Source organism: Emys orbicularis, chromosome 4 (assembly GCF_028017835.1).
Source record: "Emys orbicularis isolate rEmyOrb1 chromosome 4, rEmyOrb1.hap1, whole genome shotgun sequence".
Taxonomy (NCBI): domain Eukaryota; kingdom Metazoa; phylum Chordata; order Testudines; family Emydidae; genus Emys; species Emys orbicularis.
In genome coordinates this window covers 66,962,340-66,989,374 of record NC_088686.1, presented here as the reverse complement: position 1 = coordinate 66,989,374, position 27,035 = coordinate 66,962,340, and the positions used below count along the sequence as shown (strand labels likewise).

At 39.5% G+C, this 27,035-nt stretch overlaps 1 protein-coding gene across 1 annotated transcript in view; it reads left to right on the top strand.

Annotated features, from left to right (window-relative positions):
* Positions 1-26,572, top strand: part of RBM25 (RNA binding motif protein 25) — a 39,567-nt gene extending 12,995 nt beyond the window's left edge. Inside the window, exons 3-20 of the mRNA XM_065403574.1 lie at positions 1,407-1,456; positions 3,018-3,188; positions 3,535-3,592; positions 4,000-4,160; positions 7,753-7,935; positions 10,119-10,172; positions 10,415-10,498; positions 14,023-14,303; positions 17,167-17,389; positions 17,752-17,841; positions 18,896-18,969; positions 19,640-19,790; positions 19,935-19,967; positions 20,241-20,565; positions 21,216-21,490; positions 22,127-22,225; positions 23,614-23,661; positions 25,712-26,572. Of these exons, the coding sequence (XP_065259646.1) occupies positions 1,407-1,456; positions 3,018-3,188; positions 3,535-3,592; positions 4,000-4,160; positions 7,753-7,935; positions 10,119-10,172; positions 10,415-10,498; positions 14,023-14,303; positions 17,167-17,389; positions 17,752-17,841; positions 18,896-18,969; positions 19,640-19,790; positions 19,935-19,967; positions 20,241-20,565; positions 21,216-21,490; positions 22,127-22,225; positions 23,614-23,661; positions 25,712-25,804 (2,453 nt within the window). The 3' untranslated portion in view covers positions 25,805-26,572. The remainder of the gene's footprint in view (positions 1-1,406; positions 1,457-3,017; positions 3,189-3,534; positions 3,593-3,999; positions 4,161-7,752; positions 7,936-10,118; positions 10,173-10,414; positions 10,499-14,022; positions 14,304-17,166; positions 17,390-17,751; positions 17,842-18,895; positions 18,970-19,639; positions 19,791-19,934; positions 19,968-20,240; positions 20,566-21,215; positions 21,491-22,126; positions 22,226-23,613; positions 23,662-25,711) is intronic.
* The last annotated feature ends 463 nt before the right edge of the window (positions 26,573-27,035 follow it).

Below are 27,035 nucleotides of genomic sequence, written 5' to 3'. Positions count from 1 at the left end.
GCAGGGCAGAAGGGTGGGTGTTGGGGGGGACTCGAGGTCAGGGCAGAGGGCTGGGGGAGTGTGGAGGTGCAGGGCAGAAGGCTGGGTGTGTGGGGGGGTGCAGGGCAGAGGGCTGGGGTGTGTGTGGAGGTGCAGGGCAGAAGGCTGGGTGTGGGGGGGGTTCAGGGCAGAGGGCTGGGGTGTGTGGAGGTGCAGAGCAGAAGGCTGGGTGTTGGGGGTGACTCGAGGTCAGGGCAGAGGGCTGGGGTGTGTGTGGAGGTGCAGGGCAGAAGGCTGGGTGTTGAGGGAGGTCAGGGCAGAGGGCTGGGGTGTGTGTGGAGGTGCAGGGCAGAGGGCTGGGGTGCTCAGCTCGTGGGGGTGCTCCCAGCCCCCTGCCCTGAGCGGCTCATGGCAGGGGGCTGGGAGGGATATGTCCTGTTCCACCCTCTTCCCCAAGACCCGTCCCTACCTCTCTCTGCCCGCTCTACGGAGCAGCCGCTCGGCTCTACTCTGCTCCCCCTCCCCCTCTCAAGGGCCATCGCCTGCAGGGAGAGGGAGGAGGGGCCGGAACGCACCAAGCTGTGGGAAGAAACAGGGGAGGAGGGAAGCTTGGTCCTGTGGCAGCCAAGCTTCCCTCCTCCCCCACTTCTTCCCCCAGCGTGGCGCTTTCTGGCCCGTCGTCCTCCTCCTCTCACCAGGCAGGCAGCGTGCCACTCAAAATCGGTTGGCACGCATGCAGTAGGTTGCCGACCCCTGGTTTGTTATGTAATTTACTACAATAAACATCAAGGTTGCAAACTCAAGCACACGCACATACAAAATGCCTGAATTAAAGTTGCCCATGCAACCCTAGTTTGGCCCTCTTGTACATATGCATTTTGATACAGTCTTTAATTGTATGACCACATACTTTTCAATCAAGTAGGGAATGAGGCTGTTGTCTGTAAGGCCTCGTTTGTTGGAGAAGTTGGAAAGTATGTAGTGAATGAGCCAGTGAACTTCAGGAAGAGAGAGAATGGTCTTGTGGTTCAGGGGTTTTGTCAACATAAATTCATTAATGTTTTTAAAGAACTAAGATATGACACAGAATATCATAGAGCTGCCCAGGAGGAAATTAATTCTGTATTCAGTGCAAGTTTTGGATGTTGTACAGTATGCATGGTGTTACGTGGTATGACGAGAATAAACAGAAATGATAGGAAAATGTTGAATAGCTATCCATACAGTGAGCATAGTCCATTCTATGCATTGTGAACTTCATATTTGCTCTGAATTTGTTCTCTGATTTGCAGGCATGTCTGCACAACAGTGTTACTTACTACTTTTTCCTGGCATACAATGATAAGTGATTGGCTCAGGTGTATTCTGTCTTTGTTATTCTAGAGTGTGTGTGGGTAACATTGATATATTCTCTCTGTCTCCCTCAGGGACCCCCATGATTCCCGTACCAATGGGTATTATGGCTCCTGCTCCAACGGTAAGTAGTACTGGGAGTAGGGGCAAAGTAATGTGTACAAAACGTGCTTTATTGATTGAAACTACTCTATATGTAATTTGCCCTCAATTCATTAACAACATTCATAACCATGAAAGGAAAAGCTTGGTGTTAAATATTAGACTGATTGACATATTAAACTCTGAGCTGGGCAAGGTTTTAAAAGGATGTATATGAAATTGCTAACTGCTAGAAATTGAAACAGTTATTGTTTGCAAATAGAAAGTTCAACTTTTATTTCTATCTCAAATGAAGTAATTTAGAGATGGCCTCGTGATAATACTCTGCCCTGCTGTGCAAAACATCAGGGTTGGCTGACTGGTCTCTTGCTTACCAGATCAATAGGCCTGCAGGGTGCCATGAGGTATTCCGTAGCCCGTATTGGTGAGTGCATCACCGAACACTGCTTCTAAACTGGCCAGAAGAGTCAGCGCTGACAAGCTTCTGAGCAAGTTCTGACAAGTCCTTTTTGGCTACAATGCTGTGGGAGGGGAAAGATGCTCAGGACTTACGGAGACCTTGAGGGAAAAACTGCTTTTAGTGGTTTTATCTATACGCATGGATTCTTATTGGCATGTAGGGTTGTTTTCTGACTATAAAATCTGGGTTCATTCTAGGTTTTAAAGCCATTTCCTAGCTGTTTTTCCATTTAAACTAATGGGACTGCTGTTACTAAAATCTTGCAAAAGTGGAATCTGCTGAAGAAATCAGTCCAAAACCTAATGTCTCTAACAGAGGAATATACTCATGCTAAATTATGTATTTTATAGCAGTAAGATGCTGGAACAAATGCATTATTCAATATCTTGGAAGAAATAAGGTTCTGCCCCTGGCCTTGAAGAATTGATGAGGAAGAAATAAGCACATGCACACAATGAAATTTTTTTTTTTTTTTTTAAACCCTCTTTATAACATGACTGGAAGATGTGCACACACATGAATGCACCATACCTACATACATATGCTCCAGTTCCCAAAACATTTCTTCACATTCAAGAAAAGAGGCTATCCTAGAGGAGGGGTGTGGATTGATAAAATAAAACATTGGTTTCTGTGTAAAGTCTGGAAGTATTAGGACATTGTACTTGGTGCTATGAGTATTTTTTTGAGCCAGAATTAATCTCTTATTTACGGTCATAACTGTTAAGAATCTGTTTCTCATAGGACATTAAGGTGTACCAGTATATCAAAGGATGGCAGGCTCATTGTTCATTTTTGGAGCAAGTACTGAGTTAAAGATGACTCATAACATCGTATCCAAAAGTGATCTCCTTGCACAACTAGACCTCTTTCTGCCTTGCATTTCCAGCAATGATTTTAAAATAACAATTTCATTCTTTTGAATCTAATAGGCAATATTTATTATATTCCGTGTAGAATCTTAAAACTACTGTCCTGCTGTATTGGCTTGCAATTATCATGCTATGCTGTAAACTTAGTAGTGAAACACCTCTATATCTCCAACTCTTCCTTGTTTTAAGGCTCTAAACCATTTTCTGGTAAGTTATAAAATAGATACAGACATTTTGTTTTTCCTCCATAGGTCTTAGTTCCTACCACGGTGTCCATGGTTGGAAAGCACTTGGGAGCCAGAAAAGAGCACCCTGGTCTAAAGAATAAAGAAAATGATGAAAACAGCGGTCCCACTACCACTGTCTTTGTGGGCAACATTTCCGAGAAGGCATCAGATATGCTTATAAGACAGCTCCTAGCTGTAAGTGCAGTGGTTGGTTTTTTAGACTTCATCCTCAGCTGGTGTGTAATGTAAATATTCTGTCATCACTATAAACATGGTGAGATTAATTCACAAGCAGTGAAGTTGGGCACTGATGGTGCAGTATTGACATGTTCATTAGACTTGTGTGAAAAGTGAACAATCAGTTTGACCAGAATAGCTTTCTTTCAGCTGGTACCAAATAGGAATATAGAAGATTTTTAGCAAAATTAACCCTTACTCTTTTGATTCCTTCACAGAATGGTACATTTTGCTTATGTTTTGTGTGAGCAACTGTTTACAATTTATTAAATGGTAACATTCCTTTCTTAATTTTGCCTTCAAGAAATGTGGCTTGGTTTTGAGTTGGAAGAGAGTGCAAGGGGCATCTGGAAAACTTCAAGGTAAGTGTTGCTTTTTGGCATCCTGATCAGATTCATTTATTTTGATTATCAGGCAGCTTTTAAAGTATATACTGACAAATTAATATAACTCTAATATTTTACATTTAAATTGAGTTGCTTATGGCAATTTTTCCTGTTAAATCTTTATAAAAAAGGAACAAGGTCCAAATCTTAAATTTTGTAATTCTTTCAGAATAATGCAGTGAATATTTTTTTGTAAATTTGCAGAGTAAATATTTTCCCTTTTATGATGCATATTTCTGGAATATTTTTTAAAAAGTTTGAGAACCTATTAGTTCAAAGTTCCCAATATGGAAGATATTTAATGATCTGTAAGGAAAAAGCTGTTAAATATTTACCTGAAGACATTGTTTTTTTTGCTTTTCATCTCAATCATCAACCTCTAGCTTTTGGATTTTGTGAATACAAAGAACCAGAATCCACTCTACGAGCACTGAGACTACTCCATGACCTCCAGATTGGAGAGAAGAAGCTGCTAGTTAAAGTTGATGCCAAGACAAAAGCTCAGCTAGATGAATGGAAAGCAAAGAAAAGGGCTTCCAATGGGGTAGGTATGGCAATGGGAGACCTGCACTATGTAATGAGGGGCGGGGACAGGGTTATCTAGGCCTGGAAGCCAGGGCTCTTGGTTTCTATTCCTATCTCAGCTCTTAACTACTCCATGACTTTGGCGAGACTGTGGCTCCTAAATCCCATTTGAGAGTTTGTGGGGCTGGGGAGCCTAATTTACTTAAGCATTTTTGAGAATTTTACCCTTAGGGCTTGTCTGCACTTAAATTTGCATATTTAACCAATGGAAACACCTGTTTTTCAGTTTAGCTTGCCTTTGTACATTTACTGAGGCATGCTAAACCAATATAAGCTAGGTTTAAATTGATTTAAGGGTGTCTGCATGCAAAGTTGCACCAATTGAACTAAATCTGTTCAAAATCACAGCTTTAAATTGATGCATCACCGTGTATCAGCCAGGCCTGAATCTCTGATTCTCAGTTTATATCCATTCTAAAGAGGAGTAATACATATTATACTGTACCTTACTGTTCTGAAACTTAATGTTTAGAGATTTGAGACGTCTTTTAAAAAGTGACCTATAGAAATGTACTGTTTGTTACAAAATCCGTGAGCCAGTTGAGGGACCTGAATTAAGTTTCTCTTGCAGCCTTCACAATAGTTTAAAACTCATGCAAGACAGAAAAGCAGATTTATTTCTTTGCCATTATAAGGCAGTGAACAGATCACAAGCAGATGTAACATTAAGCATGTGGGGTATTTTTTTTTTTTTTTTTCCCCATCTTTGACTTGAGGGAACAACTGTTGGGGATCCAACCAGGGTCACTGTCCATCTAATTCATTCTAAATTTTCTGGTTTAATTATTTAATTGTCTTTCTGGGGTAGTTTGGTGTGCTGGATTTACTGGGCCAAATTCATCACGAGTGTAACTTGCTTGAAACTAGTAGTTATACCAAAGATTAATGCGGCCCATTTTTGCTAGATGCTTCTCTTCAGCAAGGGTAATAGAGCATGTTCATTCATTTAAAATACCTGCACTTTTTCTCGTAATTGCCTCAAGCAAAGGCATATACCAATGGGCACTCGCTTCTTGAAGCAACAATTATTCATAGTTCTAGTTGGCCAAAGTAGATTTTCAATTTCATTTTATAGATAACAAACACAAAAAAGTTGGTAAACTTTTGCAATCAGCGCTTTGTAGTAGCTCAGAAAGCTACACAGAATATGCTGGAAATATGAATACTTTTGTCCAATCAGAACCAATATGACTTCAGGTTTTTAACATAATTTTGTCTATCTAGCATATGGGGTCACAAGACTATTGCTCAGAACAACAAAGTGCTAACAAGGTGAAATCCATATGGGGGGGAGGGATAGCTCAGTGGTTTGAGCATTGGCCTGCTAAACCCAGGGTTGTGAGTTCAATCCTTGAGGGTGCCATTTAGGGAACTGGGGTAAAAATCTGTCTGGGGATTGGTCCTGCTTTGAGCAGGGGGTTGGACTAGATGACCTCCTGAGGTCCCTTTCAACCCTGATATTCTATGATTCTATGATATGGCGCAAGTACTCTAGTTGCTAACCTAGATTAAGAGAGGAAAGTTTGACTCGAGCACTCACTCCTGTCAAAGCTTCCTTTTTCCCCTCTGGCAACAGCTATAATTTCTATGCTTACAGCTGGGATTGTAAGTAACCTTAACACTGTAGTGCAGCTGTAGGACATGAACAGGAAGGATTGTGCCTTCTGTGAATTTTTTTAGTGTAGCAAGGCAGAGAAGGTCAGTTGCGATGTGATGGCAATAAATTTAATCACTTACAGTGAAAATTCCTAATTCTTTTTAGGATATATTCTTTGAGTAACCTATTGATATCCATATAGAAAAGCTCTGTACCCTGATTTCATATAGTTTTGACTGGCATCTCTCTAATGATGTAGACCAGTGTTTCCCAAACTTGGGACGCCGCTTGTGTAGGGAAAGCCCCTGGCAGGCCGGGCCGGTTTGTTTAACTGCCGCGTCCGCAGGACTGGCCGATCGCGGCTCCCACTGGCCGCGGTTCACTGCTCTCGGCCAACGGGAGCTGCTGGAAGTGGCGGCCAGTACGTCCCTCAGCCCACGCCGCTTCCAGCAGCTCCCATTGGCCGAGAGCAGCGGACCGCGGCCAGTGGGAGCCACGATCGGCCGGACCTGCGGACGCGGCAGGTAAACAAACTGGCCTGGTCGGCCAGGGGCTTTCCCTACACAAGTGGCGTCCCAAGTTTGGGAAACATTGATGTAGACAAATTAGACTCTGATACGTTCTCATTATTGGTGGCTGAAGGAAATGTGAATTGCTGAGGAATATTGATGTAAGTAGTTATGAAATACTACCTCCACTGAAACACTAATATGAGTTATAGTAAATGCATTAAAAGTTTATCAAAGTGCTTGCAGTTCCTTATTAACCCTTTCATGCCTTCCTTGGCATGCAAGGGCCACTCTCAGATCAGAAAGTTGCCGTGCTCTTCTCAGAACTCATTTTCTTGATTTTTTTTATTTTATTTTATTTTATTTTGTATTAATATACATTGCAACACTTAATTTCTAATATGAGGGAGATAAACCAAGCAACGCTTTGATCTAATTAGCTCCTCTTCGTGATCACCTCTTCTCCCTGGACCTCTTCAGCTCCACTCCCTGTCACTGCTTTCTAGCTCTTTCAGTCTACTCCTTTGGCCTGGCAGCCTCTTCAGCTCCAACTGAACCCTTCCTCCCCCCCATTCTTAGCTGCTGCTCCATCAGACCCTTCCCTCCCTCCCCCTACCCCCCCTTTTACCCACCACCTATCGCTTGATGAGACACCCAACTGGATTCTCAGGTGAGATTCCTTTTTTTTTTTTTTTTTTTTTTTTTTCCCAAAATGGTGGGGTGGGCAGTAAATGGGCAAGATATTCTTTATCCAAAGTATTTTTCATAAACTTCTGCATAACGTTGGTGCAAGGAGATTCTTTCCCAGAGTTTCCCTTTGTCCTGCTTCCCCACTTGGAGAAGAAAAAAGTGAGGATAAATATATGATCAGCAATAAGGAGACTTCTTGAATGGCAGGGATATTTTCTTTCTAGAAATGTTGCTTTAAAATAGCTCTTTCCCCACAGCTCACTGCTTTAAAGTTTAATTAGAAAAGGAAAACATTTTTATTGTATGATAGTCTAGTGAGCTTCCAAAAAAAAAAAAAAAAAAGCTTAGAGGTGAGCTACTGAAGAGGTCTAAGTGATCTACAGTTCCTGACAGAGAGAGACCAGAAGCTATGGTAGATCAACATTAGGGCCACAGCTGTTGATACTCCCCATTTGCTCTCTGTCTCTTCCTTGACCTTGATCTGTTTGTCAGTCTTATCACAATCCTACTGTTGCAGTCTACAGCTATTCCACTTGTAAAACCCTGGAATGCGGTCCCTCTCTGGCACTGCTAGTGTGAGGAGGTTTGAGCAATAGGATGCAGTTGAGAGCTGTTCTTAAACTTTGGTAAACACTGTAGAGGCACTAGCAGGATTATTAATAAAAACGACCATTTGGGACAAAATTCTTCCTCTCACATGAGTGGGATTTAGTGTGACAGTTTGCTGATTTCTCTAAATTTGCCACTTTCCCTAGAACTCCAGACCAGAGTCTACAAATGATGATGACGAAGCACTGGATGAGGAAACAAAGAGAAGAGATCAGTTAATTAAAGGGGCCATTGAAGTATTAATACGAGAATATTCCAGCGAGCTCAATGCCCCTTCCCAGGAATCTGACTCTCATCCCAGGAAGAAGAAAAAGGAAAAGAAGGAGGACGTATGTGTTTTGATTTTGGACAAAACAGATTTTTCTTCAACTCACCTTTATATAATGGCCAAACCCTGTGCAAATACTTTAACCCAAAACTTCTGATGAGAAAACAAATCGACAAGCGTTGATGTCAGCAGCAGTTTCATGTATTGAATTGAAATCTAGTCAGTTTTAGATGCCATCCCCTCTGGATGGTTTAGGGGGTCTGAGCACCTAGACTTCTTGGAACTACAGGTTTGAATCTTGGCAGGTTTGACTCAGCCTTTCATCCCTCTGAGGTAGATACGTTGAACTCAGTGCAGTTTATTGGGTGTCTATAGGTCTTTCAGATGAGACCTTAAAAAACAAGATCCTGCCTGTTCTGTGTTGACACTTAAAGATCCCAGAACACTTTGTGTAAGTGTGGTTTGCTCTGGTGTCCTTTACCAAAAATTTCTCTTCTCCCCACTGTTTGATAGCATGCCATGAGTCAGCTGGTTGTTGCTACTTTACACCCCTGAGGTGGTTGCATTTCAGTGGTGGTGTATACGTGTATAGTTTTGAAACACTTTGGGATCCTCCAGGGATGAAAGGCATGTTACAATTTTATTATTTTTACTATAAAACTATTATTATAAAAATGTTTTAGTTTGGCTGTGTTTGGCCAGCTGGCTTTCCTATACTTTGTGACACACAAAACATCTAGTGTTTGGCAGAAATGTTCTGATGCAAACCTCCTTTATGGGCGATCCTTTCAGTGTACGAAAATAAACTCTGGAGAAGAGGGGAAAACCAAGAATTTACAATTAGCAAGCTAAGACTTTGCTTTTGCAATTGAGTCTCTAACCATGTGAAAATGAGCTCTTGACACCTCTCAACCTCCACCCAAGGTTGCAAGAAATCAGAATCTAGTTGGACTGAGATTTTTACCTGCTTAAATCTACTGTATAATTCCTATTCCAAGGCAGTAATGCAGCTTCAGCTGCTGATGGGGTGTGAAAGAGCGGTGCAAGAAGCAACACCTCTCCCTCTGGGAGTGAGTATATCATCCCCACATCATTCTTAGTCTAAAATAACCTGAGGAATAGGAGTCCTGAGTTGAGAATTTAGATTTCCTTCCTCACACTTTCTTTGGGGCAAGACTTTTTGGATAAGAATCTAAGAATGAAGTCATTGTCTAATGCTGTGGGCTGTATATTATGCAAACGTAAAATGTTTATTGTGCTGTGGCTATCTATGGTCATGGATGATGACAGATGACTATACTATCACATTGCCATGCCACTATAATCTTGCAAGAGCCGAGTGCTAAGTGTACTTTCTGGAACTCTGCTGTCTCTGCATGATCTAGCTTTAGACCAGGCTGAGCTAGCAGAGCAGATTAATATGTTCTGCCAAAGACACAGCAGCTGTTGGGTTGAAATTGCACTTTGCCTTCTCTCCCTGATGGATAGGGAAACAAGAATCTTGGAGGCTACCATCTTTGGCCTGTGGGGGTGCAGGTGGGAGCAGGGAGATGATCCTAGTTCATCACTCCTTTGACTTTTAAGGAGGGGGAGAGAAGAATCTGTGGGTGGGAGGTGGAGGGAAGATTCCATGTGGAAAAAAACTGCTTGTTCTGGGGCTTCTGTCCCCCTGAAGGGGATGGGAAGAAAACTGCTGATGTTAGCAGCTGAGTCCTTCACTAGTTCCACTGGATGAAGGAATGATGGATGATGTGGGGGAGATGAGGGTGTGTGGGAGGAGTGGCGAATGAGTGGAATCTGTTTTTGAATTTCAAGCACGGGGGAACCTCGCTAATTCGCACTAACTACCAGGAGATCCATTGCAGATGACTAAATTTTGCGAATTAGCGAGTAAACAAACAAAATCAAGATTTATGCACCACAATGTATTGATCACTTATTTTGACAAGTGTAGTTTAGTCTTATTTATGACATTATTATAGTGTACTAATGTCCTATAATACGCTTTGTAATTCTGTGATGTCTTACTAATATGAGACCTCACTACAACAACTGTTAAATCTTTGCTGAGAAATAGATCAGTGAAGGGAGAATTAGCGAGGTTCTTCGGTAATTTTGTTGAGTCAAAAAAATAAGATCACAGCAATACAATATTGCTTATAGTACAAACATACAAAACATTGTTTTTCAGAGTAGTGTGCAATCTATTTTTAAAAAAAAAAATCTCCGTGGATTTTTCCGCAGATTTTCCGCAGATTTCCAGTGGCCCCACTGATACCTTATCCACTCATCACCAAGGTTCGTTTACATTGTAGGCTTTGACAATGACTATGTTTACTGCTAGTTGCCAGATTTGTGACTCTTGTCCATCTGATTTTTCACTCATTAACATCAGACTGTCAGGTTTGGTACTACAGAAGGGGTATATTTATCTCTTACAAGACTGGTACAAAACTTCTAACCTTGAGCTTTTCTCTTGTTCTTCTGTGTATGTACAGATGGCTCTTAATGCTTTTCCTCCTGTCCCCCTTGTTTTTTAGGAGGATATAAATGCTATAGAAATGGAGGAAGACAAAAGAGACCTGATATCAAGAGAGATCAGTAAATTCAGAGACACACACAAGGTAGTATTCTTGTTTTTGCACTTGATACAAAATTAGGCTTTTACAGAATCCAAAAAAACCCACTTTTATAAAATTTACCAATACAATATCACTTAAAATACTGTTTATAATGAGGTGTAATATATATATATATATATAGAGAGAGAGAGAGAGAGAGAGAGCTATTTAAAAGCCAGCAAAAAACACATACCACATTAAGTGGCCCTTGGCATTTGTAACTCTTTTAGTTGCTATTGATTGCTTTGCAGTCTTCTCACTTTATCATGAATAGACACAACTTGAGTTTCTACACATACATTAGGTTAGATATATTTATAACTAAAGATTAAACAGGCTGCAATGTAAGACATACACTTGAGTGTGTTTCTGTAGACAGTTATAACGTAATCCAAGGAAACGTTTTATGGAGAGCTGAAACTTAATTTTAAATTTGACTTTTTTATTTTAATAGTTCTAAGTTGAGTGGGGGAAATTTAAAAATAGGTCAGTGGTTACCAGAATTACCAAAATTTAGATGCATGGAAGAATTGTAAATTCCCATAAAGCTAATCTATTCATTGACCCCCACCATTATGATAGAGATCATATGGTGACTAATGCAAGATGAAACTCTCAGCTTGGAAAGTAACATGGAATAGGATGTAAGTATGAGCTTCTGTTTTTTATTATATTTATGGATGCCCCCTCAGAAAAATATGCAAAGGGGTAACTGGCTTGGAAATGTTGTGCACAGCAAATCCCACTTCAGGGTTCCCACCTACAGAAGTTTGTTAATGTCAGTGCATTTATGAATGTTTCTGGTTTGGAAGGTGGTACAAATGGATAGTGAAATGCAAACTGTGCATGTAATATATTTCAATGTTTAGCTTATAAGGCGGTATTAATTTTCCCCAGCAAGAGTGGAGGTGGTCCATGACCCATTGAAGTATTAACCAGTGTTCACGTTTTGAGCAAACACTTTTTTTGAATACCTGAAGTTGACATTGATGAAAAGGTTGACGGTGCAATAAGGTGAAGCGTACCCCTGTTATTCAGCTTTACCTTGTGCAGTTGTTGGGGGTACTTTTTCACACAACTTTATCAACATAAAGCAAAAGGAACACTGCTGGCAATGTAAATACTGCATTTTCCTCTCCACTCAATTTGGGAATGAAAGCCTAAGGAAAAGAATTCCAGAAGAGATCTTCTGGTGAATTTCAGTAATTAAATATGAAACTGGTCAATGGTGAGACATAGAAAAGTTGTGTTTAATTCCAGGCCCTGTCAAGTCACTGGTTCAAAATATAAACAAATCACGTGGTTTAAAAAAATTAAAATATGCTTCACTGTTTCAGAAGCTGTCAGGCATTTTACTGCCTTTGATCTATTTTATTGGGGGGGATATTTTGGATTTCTTAACTTTAAAATCAACTTTAATTATAATAAGTGGCCATTGCCTATATTGGGTGGAATGATTTAAAAGGGCTGTTGAATCCATAGCAGCTGGCTAGTGAGCACAGTGAACCTTTGCATGTTTTTAATATGAGTTTATAAAACAATAACCACAGACTGTCAGGGTATCAGCCTTGCAGGGGGCGTCCATTTACAGCACGGACGAGTCTGAAGAGAGCACAAGGTAAGATTTATGATTCTTCTATCTGTCCTTTCCTGTTCATTACTTCATTATATCTATGATGCTTTTTCCATCCCATTATCCCTTCAGACTCTTTTGTTTACACTGGTAGCAGTTATTTAAATGAGGTTTTGATATGAACCAGATAGGCCAATTCATTCTTTTATTAGATTTTTAAGGAACCAAATTTATAAAATGGGTCATAAGAGACCAAAACTTGTACAGATAAAAAATGTCTCTGAGACACAATTTTTGCTATGAACAAGTATTTGAGAGAAAATCCAGGAATTCAGCAAAAGAAATTTCTATTGGAACATCTAAAATAATCTGTAAGTATCAACTGTTTCAGTATATAAACTTTTCTTTAAAAGTATATGAAATTGAGGTAAGTTTGATTTTTGAAAGTTGACATAGCATAGTCTAACATCTTACCATATTAGTTTGTTACATTATAAGACGTCTATAAAAGAATTTCACTTAGTTTCTAAGTTTTCATCCCTCTATTTTGTAGAATTTTAAGTTTTTGTTTTTTGTAATATCCATTTCCTACCATTTTTAATCCCTTTTTCCTTTTGTGATTTCAATGTATCCAACACTAGCATGCCTATATTTTACTATCAATGCAGTGTGGTATGTATGGTGGCTGGATATATTGATCTCTTGTGAATTAGCTTTATTTCTGTAACCCTTTGTCAGTTCTCTGGTCCATGGGCATGTGACAGAAGAATATTTACCAGGTAAGATTGCTTTTTAAAGTTGTCTTAAATGCATTGTTTAAAGAAAGAAAAGAAAAGAAAATGCACATTTTATTGTTTCAGTTTTTAATTTCTTTACAGTGGTGGTAAACGTGGAGCCAAAGGGGATAAAACCTGTTTTTTCTGCTCAGTATGTGTAAAAACCATGTGGGGTTCTGGCATCTGTCAGGCTGACAAACTTGGTCTGTCTTTGTTGTTTGGTATTTTTGTGAACCGTGTACTTGCTCTTCCTCCCAGAAACATAGCTTATAGGCAAAGTTAATCCAGTGTTGGCGATCCATGTCCTAGCACAGCATCTGTAAGTTAACACACAACAATTGCTTCCAAGGATGGATTTATCTATCATTCTATTGATGTATTTTTTATTGTCTTATAGGAGTCCTGGTTATAGATACTGTTTTTAAATGGAAAAGTTGCAACTGTATACAATTTTAGTAAAACTGTAGCAGATAACCCTTTAGTTTCTATATTTCAAATGAGTGATTTCCAACCTTTTTTAATCTTTCCATCTTGTAGGGGTGGAAGTTGAGGATTCCATTCGGCAGAATTCACTTTTTACAAGTGAACAGTTAGAGCTCTTTAGGAAGGGCAAAGTGGGAGGGGTCCAGCTCCCTCCTCACTGTTGAGGCATGTGCGCCCGTGTGCAAATGGATGAATTTCTTTACCCCAAGTTTTCAGATAGGGTTGATTTGGTCTGCTGAGACCATGGGGAAACAACTGTGTCCCAATGGGCATCAACTGAATTCTGTTTGTCCAGCTCAGAAGAATGAATTTTGTTAGCTAAAAGTTCATTTTGTTTGTACCCAAGTGGTTCATGGCACCTGTGGAGTCTGTGGCTCTGCTGTGAACCATGATTGGGAGTGCACAGTGTGTGTGCAGCTCAGTCATTATACAACAATCCAAGGCCAGTCCTACCCTGCCATCCAAGGTTGGAGATTGCTGGTCTGTGTAGATCTATGCTTTTGCACGAAATCTAGTCTTGTGATTGCTGCATTTTGATTTCATACTTATGAGTTCAAAACAAACTATTCAATACATTAAATGTTAAATCACTGGCGGTTTTGGTACCTCCATTACCAGCCTTGCGTGTTGCGCCGGGACTATCAGATTCCTGCAATTATGGAACTAACTGTGAAAGTTCTCTTGTTGGTTTCTAGAAACTGGAGGAGGAAAAAGGCAAAAAAGAGAAAGAGAGACAGGAAATTGAAAAAGAACGGAGAGAAAGAGAGAGGGAACGGGAGCGTGAACGAGAGAGGAGGGAGCGCGAAAGAGAGAGGGAACGGGAGCGTGAACGAGAGAAGGAGAAAGAACGGGAGCGTGAACGAGAGCGGGATAGGGATCGTGACCGGACTAAAGACAGAGACAGAGACCGGGATCGAGACAGAGACAGAGACCGTGAAAGGAGCTCAGACCGCAACAAGGATCGAAGCAGATCAAGGTAAATAAAAGTTTGAGTTGCTGAAATAGAACTCTAGTTCTTGCTAAGGCTGCTTACGCAAGTGAATATAGTTCAATGTATTGGGGTTTTTTTTCACTTAGGATTGAGAGCTGTCTTTTTTCTAAGTTTAAAAAAAAATAGGTCCATGTAAAATGGGAAATATTATTTAAAAAAAAACTTATTTTATACATCAAAAGTACACAAAGCATATGACCGTTCCCACAAAAGGTGAAGCCTTATTGCTCAACCTGTCATCCTAACTAATCGGCAGTATGAACAGAGCTAAACTGCAAAGAAGCTAGTGGCTAAACATGGTGATGCAAAGTCTGCATGCAGGTTGTGAGCCAAATGTGAAGAGGGAGAGATTGTTTCATGAAGGTGTACATATATTAGCCTTGGCACTCAGTGTCTGCACCCTAAATTTAAGGGACTGACTAAATGCTTTTGAGGTCCTGGTCTTGTGGCGGTAGAGCCAGATGGAGGTATTACGCAGTGTCAGAATTGGTATGCTTATGGGGCAGTAGAGGGTTAAAAATAATGTGAAAGATGATAAATGTGAATATCTCTCAGTAGGTGGTGATAACATACCCTTAAATTCATTTAAGATTGAAGCTTTGTATACAAGGCTTTTCAGGCCAGCCGTAATCTCTTTTTTTTTTTTTTTTATTTAATGTCCTAAATAAAAAATAGAGTACGGGCAGTATTCATACCTAAGGCAGTTGTCCAGGCTGACTTCTCTCTCTCTCTCTCTCTCGCTCTTTTTTTTTTTTTTTTTTTGGTGGGGGGGGTGTTATGGAAAGATGATCTTTCATACCTTGCACAACTATCTAGCTTTCTTATTGTCTTCTGCGGGAGAAAGAAAAGAAGAATCCTTATAGGGCTGGGTGAGGCAGCTGGATGTGAGTCTTTCATACAGATTGGGTTTGAGGGTTATTTTTTCATAACTGGTTGCATTATACCCACTATATCCCCACCAAAGATCCCTTTATGCCTCTTCAGACAGAGCATCTGCCCTCCATCATGAGGTGTCCCTTCTCTCTCCCTGTAATAGTCCTTCAGCAAGGTGATATCCTTTGTTAAGAGGATAAGGGAAAGTTTTATACATAAATATAAAGAAATAAAAAGATCCTAACTTCTGCTCAGCAAGACCTGCTCTCCCTTTTCACCAGGATTAACCTGACCTACCTCTGTTCCTGGTAGCCTGAAGAATGAGGGACTGAGCTTGCAGTTCAAACTGAGATCTCTGCAAGTAGCACAAACCCTAAGAGTTATTTAAACTGTAAAACGATGGCCTGGAAAATAAAGGGGACTAAGAGCTTTGGGGCATGTATGTGGAAAACTATTAGAGAACATTGACCCTTGAATACTAGTTACTGCCATGTGAGCTTAGTGATTCCAAGTGTTTATGGTTGGGCTGACTAAGAAACAGGTTTAAAAAACAGCAAAAATTAAATGTAGATTTACATAATCAAATAACCATCACTATAGCTAATCATTTTATACAATAACAAGAGGAATAACTCCAGAGAAGGCAGAGTGGATAACAATCAATGATATTTTTTTTTTTATTTAAATCGGATTTTTTTGATAAAATGCTTTTTGAGGGAAAAAACCCATCTAAAGAGAGATACATTATAGCTCAAAGATATATCATCATCGAATAGGGATTATAAATTCTGATTCTATAGTATGAGACAATATATTCATGTAATCTTTAAGAAAAGTTTTGTAAATGAGTTCCAATAGTTCATGGATTAGGGACCCAATCGTACGGGGTTCCAGGGGCTTCTGTATAGATTATTTAGGTTAATCTTTCTATCTATCCAATGGGACTCAGTGCTCAGTCTAGAAGATACCATCAGAAATGCTTAGTTTTGCAGTTCTCAAACTGTGGATTCGTGTCTCCAGAGATAACATGCATGTTAACAGCAAAAATGTTTTTTTAAATAAATAATATATAGAGGTGAGAAATAACAGACCTCAACCCTATTGTCCCTCTGCAAATTTGCGTACACAGAGTCAATCCCTTACCTCTCTCTAAAAGTGCAAAGTTTCAAAAAGTTCAATGAATAGAAGATTGTTGGGGGCGGAATAGATCTGGACAAGGAGAATTCTGGAGATAAATGTGAGAAGGGAGGGACAGGCAGTAGACACAAAAGTGAAACTATTTGAGCAGCATATTCCAGAAGTCTTGAGGTCTTTCTGAGGCCAGGTCTACACTAACCCCCTAATTCGAACTAAGGTACGCAACTTCAGCTACATGAATAACGTAGCTGAAGTTCGAAGTACCTTAGTTCGAACTTACCTCGGTCCACACGCGGCAGGCAGGTTCCCCCGTCGACTCCGCGGTACTCCTCTCGTCTAGCTACCGCAGTCGACGGCGAGCACTTCCTGGTTCGACTTATCACGTCCAGACAAGATGCGATAAGTCGAACCTAGAAGTTCGATCGCTCGCCGCCGAACTACGGGGTAAGTGTAGACCTACCCTAAGTGTACCCTTCATTGGTTTGAGATCTACCATACCATTCTCTCACTAGAAGGGAAAACCTATAATGGCAGCAGGCTGTAAAAGAGACCCAGTTTGGGTCTCACATATTCTTCAAAACTCAGAGATAGATATTAAGGTTATAAGAACCAACAAGAATGCACTTTTATGTAGAAATCCATGATTAAATCAAGTCTTCCTGACTAGTGATTTAAATCATGATCTAAATCAATTTGATTTAAATCAAATCCACCCTGAGAGAAGGTATCAATACTGTATTATGTGTTTGAAATTACATCCAATACTTGTTTGTGTGTGTTTGGTAGAGGAGATAAGCTAGCTGGTTGTATGCTTAATTGTATTGGCTCTTGTCCTTAGAGAGAAAAGCAGAGACAGAGAACGTGAACGGGAGCGGGAGCGGGAAAGAGAACGGGAGAGAGAGCGGGAGAGAGAACGAGAGCGGGAAAGGGAAAGGGAGAGAGAACGGGAGCGTGAGCGAGAAAAGGACAAGAAAAGGGACCGAGAAGAGGATGAAGAGGATGCCTATGAACGCCGAAAGCTGGAAAGGAAACTACGTGAGAAGGAAGCTGCTTATCAAGAGGTAGTTTGGGAGTAGCTATGCTTTTCAAACTTTTCAAGTTACTTGGAAAGTCGCTTCTGATGTCAGTGACTTTTTAATCCTGTGTTTCTTGGTGGTTGTCTTACTGCACAACAGTCCACTTTTTTCCCAACCCCATATCTAACCCTTTGGCACTGGATGACAGGATTCAGAACACAATGTTACACAAATTAAATCAGTCTGGAGGGGAATTTCTGGCCCATTCATTCCAAGGGTTTAAACTATAAGTAGCGAATTTGTATATCTTGACCTAATTATTTCTAAGTATGTGGAAACTGGTTTTGTTTTTTAGTTGTTTTTAATGCTCATGAGATTGGAGAGTATTTCGTATATTTTTATTGCAGCGTCTTAAAAACTGGGAGATCAGAGAACGGAAGAAAACTAGAGAATATGAAAAAGAATCTGAGAGGGAAGAAGAAAGACGAAGGGAAATGGTAAGATTCGCTATTTGCAATTGGATTTAAAATTTTTTTCCTGTGTCTGAATTAGAACTGAGACAGACAGATTCTGTAATTTTCTTCACATAAAGGGCTACTGTGAAATATCCTGTAATGTATTGTCCTGCTTACATCAACAGAACACATGGATTTTTGTACACAATAGCTTAAAGCTAACTAGCCACATAATTGTGATAGATGGCTTTTAAAATGTAAAGCAGAACCGTTAGGTAAGAGATCCTGGAAAAATGAAGCTTGGTTGCCTGGCTCTAGCAGAAGCAAAACAGGGAGAGAGGCAGGCAGCTGCAAAATACTCTAGTTGTCTTACAGAGAATTGCACCTTCAGTATGAAATGTTACAACTGTGACCAACACACCTGTCAAGTTTTCAGTGTAAACGTAGTCTGTTTTCTGACGTATAAAGCATTGGTCAGATCTAGTCTGCTGGATGTACTCGTGTGGTATGCTTGGCATGTTCAGATTCTGCAGAATGAGGTGGGTTTTTTTAAGATTCTGTTCCTCTACCACGTTTTGGCTCGTGCATGAGCTCAATGCTGCAGCACATTGCGAAGGAGTATTTAAATCTAAAATTATTCATTAGAATTATTTGTTGATGAAACTTTTGGTTTTATAAAATCTAAATTTCAAGACTAAATGGAACTGATAGTGCCCATTTGAACTGACACTTTCAAATCCATTAAAAATTTGGCTTATAAAGAGTTTATTTGAAGAACCCTATTGTGGTTTTCTTATTTAGGACACAAGAATATTGACCATATGAAAAAGCTTCAAGATGTTAGATAATGAGAACTTCAGTGCTTGCCAGTGAGGGACATTTATCCTACCAGTCAGAGATGGACAAACATTAGTGAGTTGTCACACTATTATATGGGAGGAGGGGGGTGATGCCACTCCAGAAGCACTCCATCTGCTGGCAGGGGAAATTTGTATCCAATAGCTTAAACAGGGATAGAATGAAACTGGATGTATTTTGTCTAAGAGGAAGGAATAGAAAACCTTTACAGTAATGTTGCTGTCTCTACTTGCTACAGGCAAAAGAAGCCAAACGGCTAAAAGAATTTTTAGAAGATTATGATGATGACAGAGATGATCCAAAATATTACAGGTACGTTTGAGTAAGCAACCAAGCAGGATAATCCAATCCTCGTTAACTAGCTGTTTAATAAAATTGTCATGGTTACTGGTAGAAAATAAGAGGCATGGGTTTACAGGGAACTTGGCACTCAAATATTGTGGTGATAAGGATCATAAGTAGCTAGATTACCTCATGGAGTCAATACATTCAAAATCTGAGGGAACTGGGTAACGCTTTACTGCTACTCACTGCTTCAAGGAGCATCCTCTCCTTCCCACTCCTTTAACAGAGATGAGGGTACTGCATTAGGGTGAGGCAGAACATGAGATCAAAGTAGTCCCAAAACTGTGGGTAAGGGAGGGAAGAGTGGACTTCTATATAAACTTATTTCTCTGCTCTTTATACTGGGGCTGTGAATTATGAAATAACTATAATTTTTTCATTCAGGATTTCAGAAAGAGCACTTGTCTCTCTGCATGTCTCATTATCTGCTGAGCATGATGATGCTGATTCTTTGGAGTTGTGTATAGAATGGGAGTTGACATTTTAGCATCTCCCATCATGAGAATAGAGGGTTCAAGATGCTTATACATCTTGTGGTTTTACTTAATGGAAAAATGAATGGAAGCAGTTATGTGTCTTAGAAGGCTTTCATTAGATTGTTCTTAACTCTTAAGCACAAAGTTTGTATCTTCTTCAGGGGTAGTGCTCTTCAAAAAAGATTGAGAGATAGGGAGAAAGAGATGGAAGGAGATGAACGAGATAGGAAGAGGGAGAAAGAAGAGTTGGAAGAAATCAGGCAGCGCCTTCTGGCAGAAGGACATCCAGATCCAGATGCAGAACTCCAGAGGGTAAGCAGCAACTGGTCTGACAAAGGAAAATGCATAGCTATCTTTGTAGTATTAGGCAAAGTTAAATGTTTGAGCACATATTTAATAAATTAGAGGTTTATAGTTGATCTGGTGGTAATATATGCTTTATTCGTCCAAATGTAGATATGGAAAGCTTTTTTGGTTTCCAGTCTTTATGTAAGTATCATAAAATTGTTAATCTGGATTATTTTTTTAAAAATCCAGATAAAATGGAGTTTAAAAAATGATTTGGATTTACAGGATTATCCGATTATGAAGACAGTAGTAGCGTTTGTGTATATTTTAGTCCTTAATAACAGATTATGCAGTGGACACTTCATGGGGTAGAGGGCAGAACATTTAAGTAGGTCCTTTTTCAGAATCTTCCCAAATAGCACAATTTTGGTTTTGAGAGGTTTTTACATTCGCTAATTGGCTTTTTATTTGCAGATGGAACAAGAGGCCGAAAGGCGCCGACAGCCACAAATCAAACAGGAGCCAGAATCTGAAGAAGAAGAGGAAGAAAAGCCAGAAAAAGAGGAAAAAAGGGAAGAACCAGAGGAAGAGGAGGAGGAACCGGAACAAAAGCCTTGCCTTAAACCAACCCTACGACCCATCAGCTCTGCCCCATCTGTTTCATCTGCTAGTGGCAACGCAACCCCTAACACCCCTGGTGATGAATCTCCCTGTGGCATCATCATCCCTCATGAAAACTCGCCTGATCAGCAACAGCCAGAGGAGCATAGACCTAAAATAGGACTTAGCCTCAAATTGGGCAAGTTGGCATTTCATTTCAATTTTCCTTGAGGCTTTGTAGAGAGAAGAAACATAGGAAGTTGAGAAGCAATTCAATTTTCCAAATTATATTGTAGATTTGGGAGCAAAACTGAGCAACTTGATATGCTAAATTGCCAATACCTAGGATGTTCTTCCTGCTCAAAGATATCTTAATATATTAGCTGATTTGTCTAAAATCTGGAAAGAAAACCGGTTTGGCATGCTAAGTGAGTGGTTTCCTAAAGAATGCTCTACTAGTGAGCTGTGATTAATACTTTGTACTTAAAATGTCTTTTGTTAGAAGACCTGTAAGCATCAGACTGAAAGCCCATTGAAATCTGTCCATTGACATCAGTAGGCTCTGTCCAGAAGTGCTTTACAAACATTTATTCATAATACCCTTTTCAAAGACCAGCAAAATAAGGGATAGAAAGGCTGACTTTCCCAGAGCAGCACAGTAAAGTGGTGACAGAATCCAGAATAGAACAAGAGTCTTGACTCCCATTTCCTCTGCTCTAAGCACTAGAGAACAATTTTTATATCCCTATTCCTTATTTAGGGGTGTGAATTTTACTGAGAGGACAAACAAAACTACCTTCAGTTGCAAATTACAAATATTTTATTATTCTCTCCTGCCTTTCTTTGTAGGTGCCTGCAATAGTCCAAGCCAGCCCAATGCTGTGAAGAGGAAGAAGCTCCCCGTGGACAGTGTATTCAATAAATTTGAGGATGAAGACAGTGATGATGTGCCCCGGAAAAGGAAATTGGTCCCCTTGGATTATGGTGAAGAAGATAAAGGCTCCTCCAAGGGCAATGTCAATACAGAAGAAAAGCGCAAACATATTAAAAGTCTTATTGAGAAAATTCCCACAGCCAAACCAGAGCTCTTTGCTTATCCTCTTGATTGGTCTATTGTGGATTCAGTGAGTAACTGTTTCTTTAATTTAAAAAAAATAAAGCTAATGTTGATCAGAAAGCATAATCTGCCAAGTGATGCACCATGGTATTCACTAAAAAGACAAAACATTTGTCACCATGAGTCACATCAGTAGTTCTGACTCGAATCAAACATGACAGTTGATGCTGTACTTCCTGTCCACAGATAGCATCTACTCTGTATCATGCCATGCCTGCTTATTTTAACTCCTGGGCCTCTCCCTAGCTGATGATACAAATTTATATAATGGGTTTTATGATAGGACCAAAAGTCCACTAGAAACTTATTGTAGACCATAAGACTTTTTTGATTTAAACCATAGGTGAGAATTAGGGACATGTAATTTACTGTGTCACCAGGTCCCTGAGGAATAGCTTTCGATTTCTAACCAGTTCTGTTAGGTAGTATAACTTTTTGCAGAAAATTGGTCTGCATTTGTGTTGGGCAGGTATAAATTGAATTAAAATATTGATCTGACATTATATAATGTTGGATCTTTCACTAGCTATTTGTGTGTTAGATCCTCTGCATCACTGTTAGTAGCTGGCTTCTGGGTAGTACTGATGGGCAGTAAGGATGATGGTAATAGTCTGACATAAATGGTGTTCTTTTTCCTTTTCAGACATTAATGGAACGTCGAATTAGACCATGGATCAACAAGAAAATAATAGAATATATTGGTGAAGAAGAAGCCACACTAGTTGATTTTGTTTGTTCAAAGGTTAATATAATTTTCCTCTGAATAACTTTCTAAACATCTGGGTTTTGTTTCCAGTTTAAAAAGACAATGGCTGGAAAATAACCATTTGAAGATACTACCAGTTTGTAATGTTGACCAGTAGCAAGCAGCCAACACAGATTTAGTGCATGTACCCAATTACAAGACAGCTCCTTTAATACTTACTTACTCACAGTATGCATATACCCGAGGCTCTTTGCAGTCTGCTGCACACTTAACTGGATTTTTGTAGTGAGACCCTCCAGGGCAGCAGATGAGATTTTGCAGAAACTTCAGATGAATTAAAAAAGATTTTTATATAATTTAAATAGGAAAGTGAATAATAATCAGTATATTATCCCTGTTCACTTTCATATTTAATTCAGTTTATTTTACCTTGCCCCATAGGTCTTAATTTTTAGTGTTTATTGAAAATCCATAACTGTTAGAAGCTCTCGGAGGGAAGCAGGAGATTTTGCTTTTTGGGTTCAGAAGAGTTAGACTTTTGGCACCTGAGAAAAATGTGGGATACACTTTGAGAGTGTGGAATAAGCACGTTAAGTGGAATAAAATGAAAGTATTTGAAATATTTAACCATGGTGATACTGATATTTGCCTCGTTAGATTTCAGATTTAATAGATCCTTGAAATGAATGTGGCAGTTGATACTTGTAACAGCTTCGGAACAGGCTGTTTGCAGATTCAGGCAGAGACCACTGGACTGATTTTACATTTGGTTCACTTTTTAAAAAAGGTTTCTTCACAGCCATAGGGCTAGAAACATTTATTTTATTTTTTAAAATAAAAGCCTGGCTTCTGGAGCACAATTCTGATAGGAGGTATTAATTTTAGCAAAGTTTTCATTTATTTGTTTAAACTTTATTAAATTTTATATATAATGCCACCCTCTCCTGGAAAAGGACTTTGAGCGCTGAAAAACAATTTCAAATATGTTAAAATAAATACCATCCATTCAAATCTCTAACAAATAAAACAAAGTGATGGGGGATGATTGATACCCACCCACTCACTATTCTCCCCTTATCCTCTCCCAATAGGAGATCCAGGTTGGAGGAGGGGACATTCCTTCCCCCTCACTCCCCAAATTAGCACAGCCAGGCTGGAAGTGTAGGAGCAGTTAGTTGAGTGAGTCCCTTGTGGCTTGTTGGAGCTAGGCAATGCTGGTGCTTATCCCACACGGTGACCTTGGTACTAACACTACTGTGAAAGTAGATGCAGTCTTTAAGGATTCTTAATAACTTGCTGTGGCGAAACAGTGGGTTGCTTGCTATAGCAATTTCAAATTTGGGCTAATTTTTCGGAGATCTTTAATATGAGTACAATTCTTCAGATCTCAGTTTGTAGACTGAAAACCATTTATTTTTTTTCAGGTTATGGCTCATAGTTCGCCGCAGAGCATATTGGACGATGTTGCTATGGTAAGCTGAAATTGAATATCAATTATCTTCTATTTTTCCCCCCCTCATGTTTCCCCCTGGCCCACTCATACCTCTCAATTCAGACGGGTTGGTTTTATTGCCTTGTATACATTACGTAGAAGCTAATACTTACAGACTCAGAATTTCTATCTTTGAATTTTGTTGAATCTCTGCCAATATTCATCAGTTATGGACCCTTTCTCTGCAGTAGTTTGGGTATAGTAATTGACTGCAAACTTAGGATGAAGCACAGGCACATACATTATGATAGCATTCTGCTGTCACTGATGATGGACTTTCTTAATTAGGCTAGTGTAGTATGTTTAATGTACATCCATTTCCAGTTTTCTTCTGAACATTTCCAAAATAGTCATTTTCTAGATTTTACATATGTCAAATCAGTCCACTTACAAGTGGACTGGCTCCACATCCTTGCCTTTATTATTTGAGTTCAGCTCCATTACAGAGATGGGGGAGGCAATTGCAAGCTTCAGTTTGTGTTGTGACACTATGCCCTCCCAACATTGTCTTCCCCCTCCACATAAATAACAATTAATTCATAAGATAGATAAAGGGAAAAGATAAATAGATGACTTAGCTAGTTTCTTGTAGGTGTTGCAGAAGAAGTGGGTCTTCAGAAGGGATTTAAAGGAGAAGGGTGGTGGCCATGTGAGTCAGCTCAGGAAGGGCATCTTACGGAAGGATAGGGAGCAGCATGGAAGAAATTGAGGCATTTGGAGGAGCAGACAAACGGCATCAAGGTGGCACAATGGGGCAACAAATGCATGGGAGAATAAGAAGGCAGGGGCAGAGTTACATAGAGAATGATCATGAGAAACTTGAAGTGAAACAGATCTATTGGAAGAATCCAAAGAAGCAATAGGGAGGTCAGATTCTGACCTTACTGGCTGTGTTTTGTTCACATTTAAAAGGGGGCAGATTGGATGTGGGGGAGACCAGAACACAGGTGGCTGTAGTGCTCAGGTTGAGACTAATGGCTTATACAGAGAAGAAGGCTTGGGTTTTGGATATATTGTGTAGGAAAAGGAAGAGTTGGCAGTGACCTCCAGATTGCAGATCTCTGTGTTAGGGAGGATAGCAGCATAGTCACTTGTGCTGGAGAATGGGATAAGAGGATAACACTGCTTTGTAATTCAGCCTGTTGGATCATTGTCATGCAGTCATGTTTCTGAAACTTAAAATTGCTCAGTTGCTATTCTGTAAAACAACTGTTGATGGTGGAAGGAGCGGTTGGGGACCATGATGCACGGATATTTAATAGTGATAGAACACAGTGTGAAAGAAAGGTGCCAAGGCGAACTATCTGTGCCACTGCTTGTATAGCTTGCAGAGAGAACCCTTAGCCACAAAATTTGGATCCAGATTCCAACATTCCCAAATTTCAGAGGGAGGCTCGGGAAAAAAAGATTTTTGGTTTCGCCCATCCTAAAGATATAGGATTCAGCCACAAAGTTTAGATATGGATCAGAACTCCTGATATTTACACTCGCATCCTCCTGAACTTTAGGATTCAGATCCAGAGTTTCAGTTGGCCCTATCCCTAATTTGTGAATAAAATATGGTCTTCCCTAGCAGACTAAATGTAGCATTGATTACTTGGAGTTATAATAAAAATAAGTACTTATGACATGAAGTCAACTTAATGAAATAAGATACCTTGGGTTCACTTCACTTTCAAATTAAAATATGTGAAGTGATTGCAATCTGCTCACGCAAATCAGAGGACCCTAGCCGTACTCGTTAAACTTTATATAATGCCTTACTGAATAATTCAAATGCTTTTTAATTTTGTGTACTAGGATCATATCACCCACCACTTGACAATAATATATATAACTTTTTCCAGGAACAACTTAATATTGCTGCTTAATGATGGAAAATAACTTTATAACTCGATTTATTTTGCTCCCCAGACGTTTCTTTCCTATGAACCCTACCAAAGTAATAAGTCTTTCTGCTAAGTTTAACTGTAGTGTCACTAACTGGAAACCCACAATAACCTAATATATTTTTTTCCCCCCACCTGTAGGTACTAGATGAAGAAGCGGAAGTTTTTATAGTCAAAATGTGGAGGCTATTGATATACGAAACAGAAGCCAAGAAAATCGGTCTAGTGAAGTAAAGCACTCTCCTTGCTTTTAGGGTTCCATTTGTTTTTTTTGTTTTCCTTTTCCATCATTCAAGAACTTTGAATTTTCTCTGTCCTCGGAGACACTTGTGAGACCTGTATTTTTTTTATGTAGAAAATGTGAAAAAAAACGTGTCCTCTGCTCTGTTGAGGCCACTCTGCCCCCCTCGGTTATGGTTATATGAATCCTGCATTGTTTCTCTTTATAGTTCACCAGGTACAATTACTGGTATGTTTTATAAGATGCAGCTACTGTACAAGTCTCTGGTGATCTTGTTCGGCAAATCTGTTCCTTGTAAATATTAAAAAGACTCCATTGTTTTGCAAAACATTTGCACTTAATGTGGAACTATATCATACAGACCAAGAGAATTGATTTTACTGAAAGTGTATCATCCTCGTCTCTCTTCTCCTCCCGCCCCCTTTTTATTTAAAGAACGATCATAATAGAATTGAAATTAGAATTGTAAAAATAGAATAAGTGGATGGAGCGACTTTCTCGGCTTTCACAGTATGTGTGAGCGCGTGCCTGCGACTGTTGATTTGTCCCCCTCATCTGACTTAGGGAGAGGAGTGGCCTTAAGCTTTTCATTGTATGTGAACGTGCAGGAAAAATGGTGGTGTTTTGCCAATTTAGAATTCCTTGTGAAACTGGCCAGATTCCTCCTGCAAATGCTCAACCTTCCCATAAAGGGAATGCAGATTACAGGATACTTCTTATTCTTTGTTAGTTATGATGAGGAGATGACTTCAGTGAGCACTATTTAATGCTTTTTTACCTCAGATGTCTTGTGCACAATTATTTCATTTTAGCCCTTCTCTGCTAGCCCTTCCTACCTCCAAAAATAATCTGACTGATTTTTAAGAAATTACTTTTAAAACACCTTTTTTAGAATTTAGAAGAGAAATTAATATGCCAGTTTAGGACATTTTGGGAAAGAAAAGGTTGAAGGATATAATTAACTATAGCAGTTTATAAAACTAAATCATACATTTTCAAACAATGTAGAAGTCTGTTTTTATGTGTACTATCAAACCAGTCCTGGTTTTGTTTTCCTTCATTCTTTGTACTGTAAGCAGTCTGTATTATCATTGAAAGAGGGTGATATTTTCCTGCCTTGTCTGTATGGGATTTTTATAAACAAACTGATGCAGTATAAATGATGAGATGTACTGTACACTGCATTTTTTATCTCATACCCAGGTAAAAAGGCACTGATGATGT